The sequence below is a fragment of the Pristiophorus japonicus genome, chromosome 4 (genome assembly GCF_044704955.1).
Source record: "Pristiophorus japonicus isolate sPriJap1 chromosome 4, sPriJap1.hap1, whole genome shotgun sequence".
Taxonomy (NCBI): domain Eukaryota; kingdom Metazoa; phylum Chordata; class Chondrichthyes; family Pristiophoridae; genus Pristiophorus; species Pristiophorus japonicus.
Window position 1 is genome coordinate 219,230,581 of NC_091980.1, and position 6,688 is coordinate 219,237,268.

The window sequence follows — 6,688 nt, forward strand, 5'->3', positions numbered from 1 at the left end:
CAGAGGATTGGAGAACTGCTAATGTTGTATCCTTGTTCAAAAAGGGAGGAAGGGATAAACTGAGCAATTACAGGCCAGTTAGTTTAACCTCGGTGGTGGGCAAACTACTGGAATCAATTCTGAGGGACAGTATACACCTTCATTTAGAAAGACACAAATTAATCAAGGACAGACAGCATGGATTGTTAAGGGAAGGTCATGTCTGACTAACTTGATTGAGTTCTTACAAAGTTTCCTACAGCCAGGTCAGAACCATGGCCTATTCGGTGTCCACCGTCAGTGCAATTCGGTTGTTGCCAACAGGAAGTACTAGCAAGGCCAGTTTTGTCAGTGATTCTCCTCCCCCAAAATGGAATGTCCCGCCCTGATAAAGTAGACCCAATCTCCTGCTTGATGGCTACATTGCAATGTGCATAGTTATATTAATAAAAAAATGTTCAATGACTTTATGTACAACAACAGAATATTTATGTTTGTCGTAATTTAAAGGGACTGGGATAGAGTTTCCAGTAAGAGCGCAATTGGAAAATTGCGTTCGAAATTGCACTGGTTAGATTACAGTTCAAGTTTCTGATAAAATGATTTTGCATAATCACAAATGTAAAATCTTTAATGAACCAGCACAATCAGGCAGCATAATAGGACGTAAATGTTTCTTTTCTTCTTGCCATTAAAAAATATTCCTTGATGTATTTAAAAGTAATAACCTGGTGCAGTTTTATTAATAGTTGAAATAGGTTTATCACCAAAAAGAAGCATTTTTAATAAGGGTCTTCCACCTGATTTTAAATCACTGACAATGACTTTAAACAACTAAACTGAACCATTTAATAGTTTCATTGGTGTACATTAGTCAGTTTCTTAGTAAATTAAATATATTTTGATATGAAAAAGCTTTAAAACGATCCTACTAGTGCTTGTGCATCTAAGAAAAGGATCGCAATTTGAAGAGCCTTCCCTAACGTGCACAAATGGCACACTCTCCCGATTTTGACTGGGGTCGTGGCCAGTTTTGTGGGCTGGGCCTGATCCAGGCAAATTGAATCTTAAACCAGCAGAAAAGATCGCAGAAAGCACAAATGTAAGTGGTTTGGGGCGTAACTAACTGATGTTTAAAATTTCACGATCTTTCGCGCTAGTTCGCTCAATTTCACCCACACTGCGCTGATATTACTAGCTTAATCAAGCAGAAACTCTACCCCACTATGGTGTTGTGCAAGGTGAGAAGTGCAATATGTAAAAATTTGCACAAACAATTCAAGTAGTTACAAAGTTACAAAGCTTCGTGCTGAGATGGTTGAAGGCACAGCTGCCAATGGCGGGGCGAAGGAAATGGAGGATGCACAAGAGGCCAGAGTTGGTGGACACAGAGTTCTTGGAGGGTTGTAGGGCTGAAGGAAGTCACAGAGATAGGAAGCGGTGAGGCCTTGGAGGGATTTGATCACAAGAGTTTTATGATCGAGGTGTTGGTGGAGCGGGAGCCAATTTAGGTCAGCAAGCACGGAGTGATGGGTGAGTGGGACTTGGTTCGAGTTAAGGTATGGGCAGAGTTTTGGATGAGCTCAAGTTTATGTAGGGTAGAAGATGGGGGGACAACCAGGAGAGCATTGGAATAGTTGACTCTGGAGGCAACAAAAGAGGGTTTCAGCCGCAGATGGGCTGAGGCAGGGGCGGAGATGGGTGATGTTCTGGAATTGGAAGTAAGTGGTCTTTGTGATGGAAATGAAAGTTGACAGCTCAGCTCAGGGTCAAGTAGGACGCCAAGCTTGTGAACAGTCTGATTCAGCCTGAGACAGTGACCATGGAGGGGAATAGAATCAGTGGCTAGGGAACGGAGCTTGTGGTGGGGACAGAAGACAATGGCTTTAGTCTTCCCAATGTTTAATTTGGGAATATTGCAGCTCATCCAGGACTGGATGTCAGATAGCAGACAATACAGAGGCAGTGGAAGGGAGATTTTTTTCCCCTTAGGAAATGCATTTGAAATATTTACTGTGCAAATTTTCTATTACTACACTAACAACATTTTGCCATGGTTTTTAATTAAATTTTAATGTATAGTAATACCTCTTATTGCAACAATATCCATAAGCAAACAAAGACTGGTGATTGGTTGAACGTATTTTATCTCTTTCACGATATCCATCCTTCTGATTTGAATACATCTGCTAAAATTATATTGCAATACTATATAATCATCAAGTAAAATTATATCCAAACGGCACATTTTGAAACAGTAAAGTGTTGCAATCATACGTTTGGTATTAACGGCCTAAATTACTTCAATGTATTACACTGGAGATTTTAGTGAGCAAAACACTGCAGCTTGCTTTTAAAAGAGGTATGAAAAGTTATTTTAATCCTATGTGATTTCAGAGAATGTTGTGCACCTTTAGCAATCTGCAAACTACAAGGAATGGCATTGCAAATCAATGATGCATTTTATGTTTTAATGCATTCCCCTCCGCGCCCTAAAAGTCATGAATTAGAAAATCAAAGGTCATTTTGTTTCAAAACCACCTTCACTTAAATTCCCCCCTCCCATGTAGACTTTCCACGGTACTGATTTGGGGATGATGAACAGGATGCATAACCTTGATTGTCGAATGCACCCCTTTTGGGGCCGGGATGTTCCCACAGTACAGTAACGATCGGGACTTTCTTTAATATTTTCACAATGCTTCCGAAATTTCCACCCACTCCAGACGTTCACCACAAGAAAAATATACCGGAAGGCCTCCAGAAAATTTTACTAAAAAAAGAACCCTGCAACTCTTTCGTGAATTAATAGATAATGCAGAATAATGTGCATAGTGCAGAAACTATACTAGTGTTAACAGCAGTGAGAATTGGGCCTTAGGTTTAATTCATGTGTAGCCGAGTCCTTCCTTTTGGAAGGTCCTGGTCATTACTAAACTGTGGACCTGCTACCGGGGATTTTCCCTCCTTTCCCCATGTGGTACATCTTGTTCTCTTTTTAATTGAACATATTTTCTGTTCTCTGGAATTTCCCAGCCAAAAGCACAGCCACTTTGCGTGACTGGGGTTTGGAGGCGGAGATATGAAACCCCGCCCAGAAAAATCCCCCAAAAACTTCGGTTTTAAGTCGTTGTCTTGCAGAGCAGCCGCTCAGTTCTGAGACGTGGCCGAGGAGTTCAGTGTTTAAGGAGATCTTGACACCTTTTACTCATTGCCTTTCTGGGTTGTGTGGTTTTTTTTCTGTCTCGCGGGAAAACTTCTTATTGTGCAAAAGTCATGGCCGATCCCATGATATTTAACAACTGCACGGATGGGCTGGATCAGCACAGCCAGTACAGAGGGAAGCCGGATTATCCGTGCGGATCAGTGCAGCCCGGGGTCGGGAAACAGGCTGGGCTCTGGGAGGAGCGCTGCGACAGCGGCATCGGCTCAATGAATGAGAAGGACGAGGAGATGATGCGGGAGATCGAGGCGCTGAGCCTTGACGACAAGCCGGAGGCGGCCCAATGCTGGAAAGACTTCGTCTCGGAGGATGGAGACACGTAAGTAATTTGGAGACTTTTGTTTAAGAGTAAGGTACTTGTAAAAAGAAATTGCATAAACTAAAGACATGCATATTGTCCCAAAAACCTTGCATTGGTAAAAGTGCACGTAAAGCTCGCTGGAAAAAATAAGCTGTTTCGCTAAAATAACACTTTACCAAGCACTGACTGTTTCTAGACTCCTACGGGTAAAATTTCAACTCCAGAACCAAAGCTAATGTCCATGGCTCAAAACCAAGTGGACAATTAATACTGAATGATGGCTTTTATTCCAACTGATTGTTTTCGGATAAAAACATTTTTTTAATGAAAATGGCTGAGCAAAGTGTTTTTTTAAATGAAGCTCCATGTATTTGCGGATTGGAGTACGTGATTAAGTTTCTGAGAACACGATGTTCTAGCAGTGGCGGCGCTGGGCGGTGCAGTTCCTGTTTGAGGCTGGAAAGCCCCTGGCAGGCGGCCAGCCAGCCGTTGACTGATAAATATTTAACAGTGGAAAGTACCCAAAAAACCCGAGCTTGCGCAATCCTGGAGACTTCCATCGTTGTTGCAGAGCTTATTGAGCAGTATTTTTCCCTCTGATGTAGCAAGTTTTAACATGGCATTTCCCTTCTTTTAGGTTTCTGCATTTGGCAATTATCCATACAGCTAATGAAATCGTGTTGCAAATCCTCAACAATACCCGGGAAGGGGATCAATATCTACACTTTCAGAACAACCTGAAACAGGTAAATATTTACAACCGATTCACTAGAGGTCCAATTTTATGCCGTTCTGTACTAATATTAGCCGGAGTTTTATGCACAACACTGGCATTACTATTTAAGTTTAATAAATTGGGGACTACATTTGATTGATTATAAAGTTCTGAGAATATATTGTTTTATCAGAAGCAGCTGAATGGGGTGGTTCCTGTTTCAGACTGGGAAGTCCCCAGCATATTAATAAATGCTGTAACTGACTAGTGAGGCCCAAATAACTCCTGCACATCTCAATTTTCCTCAGTTCTGTGCTTTTCCATGGTTTGCCTTGCAGTATTCTCACTGGAATTCTTTTGTCTTGTTTTGTTCAGACTCCCATGCATCTGGCAGTGATCACACAGCAGCCTGATGTGCTGCGTTCTTTGCTTTGGGTTGGAGGAGACCTGGGACTGAGGGACATTAATGGGAACACACCTCTACACATCGCTTGTGAGATGAACTTGTTCTCGTGCGTGAAGACCATCACCGAATTCTCCACAAGACACGATGTCCGAAACCTCTTGGACAGCAAGAACTACAATGGTACGGTTATCCACTATATCTAGTGGATCAAATAGGAATTTTAATTTTTTAGAATAATTTTTGCATTTTTAAAATTTAAATTGGTATAAAATATAATGTTGATTTTTTTTTTAAACAATAGCTGTAGCTTCATTATTGTGACTAGCTAACTTAAAACTATAAATTACTTTCTAGAAACTTAATGGGATTTAACATATTTGACAGTGAATATTGGATAGTTGCATATATTTGAGACGTTTCCACTTTTTCCATTTCAGGTCTTACATGTTTGCAGTTGGCAGTCAAGAACAGACTTCATGAAATGGTGAAATGCTTAACTCAACTGGGAGCTGACATTAATGCTCAGGTATATTAATTATTTACTTTCTAATTGATAATTATCTCAATTGTTGCTGAAGTGACTTTTAGTTTTCTCTTGCATGGCAAGTACTAACTGTAATGTGTGTTTTTCTCCACAGGAGCCATCAAGTGGTAGGACGGCCCTCCATCTTGCAGTGGAGGAGCAGGATGCTGAAATGGTGTCACTGTTGCTGCGATGTGGAACAGACCCCAATGTGCTGATGTACAACGGCTGTACACCATACCACCTGACCTTGGGAAGAGATCATTCCCAAATCCAGATGGAACTCATTAATGTGACGGATCCATCCCTACTCGTCATGTGTGAAGAAGAACAGATGTGGGATTCTGAATCTCCTGACTGGGAGGTGAGTGAGCTGAACAATAACTTATCTAATCACTGAAGTGTTTAAAGGGTAGACTTAAAGTAATTGATATTGTCTACCTCTAAATAAGCATGTACTATAGAATAAAACCATCACCGTAGCTAGATCATTTGTCTGAGGTAATGACATGAAAATGTTTGCCATTGGAATTGTTGTTAATGTGTAATTCATTACTTTCCAGGTTGCCTTCTCTTATGATGACTGTGCAATTGGAGGACTGCCACTCGAGTGTTGAAGCTGCTCTCGTTGTACATTGCTACACTGAAATTTCTGTATTCAATTCATCTTAAAGATTTGGAGATGCATATTGAAGCGTGGTTACCCAATCATGTAATTTGATTTTTAAAAACTTTAATGACGTACACTAAGATTTCTAAGTCATGTAATCGGGTGCCCATGTATTATGTATCTTAAATAATTTTTTAATGTAATTAATGAGCCATCCAGAAGCAGAGATTGCAGTGTTGCAAGTCATAGATGTAAAATGAGATACTACTGTATAAAGTGATATTTTGTATGCACTGTTCTCAGTTACAGTAACTGCTAGCAGAAGACTGAAGTGTAAATCTACATTATTTGAGTTATGGTGCATAATTGTAATGTATAAAATTTGTAAATGTGTAAAATACTGTAATTATTGTACATATTTTCTACCCGTGAAAGGAAGACGATATTTGATACAGCCCTCAGGTATTTATTTTTGACAAATAAAGAATATGAAAATAAAAACATTGTCTAGTGGGGTTAAAATTAAATATTTAATTCAGTTGTCATTTTTCTGAACTTCATTAAACTGTTTTTCTTTTAAGATTGCACTCACATAGTTTGAGTATCTATAGTACTGCATCTTTCAAAATACACACAGAATTCCTAACCTACATCTCGTGTTATTCTCAGTACTACAATATAGCCAGGTATTCTTATAAGAAAGAAAGACTTGGATTTATATAGTACGTTTCATGATCACCACATGTCTGAAAGCACTTTACAACCAATGAAGTACTTTTGGAATGTAGTCACTGTTATAATGTAGGAAACACGGAAGCCAATTTGCACCCAAGCATGCTCCCAAACAGCACTGTGATAATCTGGTTTTGTTACATTGATTTGAGGGATAAATATTGGCCGGACACCAGGATAACTCCCCTGCTCTTCTGGA

At 39.9% G+C, this 6,688-nt stretch overlaps 1 protein-coding gene across 1 annotated transcript; it reads left to right on the forward strand.

The window, feature by feature from the left end:
- The first annotated feature begins 3,121 nt into the window (after window positions 1–3,121).
- Window positions 3,122–6,258, forward strand: nfkbiab (nuclear factor of kappa light polypeptide gene enhancer in B-cells inhibitor, alpha b). The gene is made up of 6 exons (XM_070879114.1): window positions 3,122–3,521; window positions 4,141–4,249; window positions 4,594–4,804; window positions 5,062–5,150; window positions 5,263–5,511; window positions 5,711–6,258. Exons 1-6 carry the CDS (start codon window positions 3,256–3,258, stop codon window positions 5,762–5,764), a joined length of 978 nt encoding a protein of 325 aa, XP_070735215.1. The 5' UTR covers window positions 3,122–3,255; the 3' UTR covers window positions 5,765–6,258.
- Window positions 6,259–6,688: the final 430 nt, after the last annotated feature.

What these genes read in the sequence shown, in the direction of transcription:
- nfkbiab (XM_070879114.1), top strand. Translation starts at nt 3,256, where the DNA reads ATGGCCGATCCCATGATATTTAACAACTGCACGGATGGGCTGGATCAG. An exon ending in GGACAGCAAGAACTACAATG is followed by an intron (nt 4,805 to 5,061) that starts GTACGGTTATCC and finishes TTTCCATTTCAG; the next exon opens with GTCTTACATGTTTGCAGTTG. An exon ending in GAGCTGACATTAATGCTCAG is followed by an intron (nt 5,151 to 5,262) that starts GTATATTAATTA and finishes TTTTCTCCACAG; the next exon opens with GAGCCATCAAGTGGTAGGAC.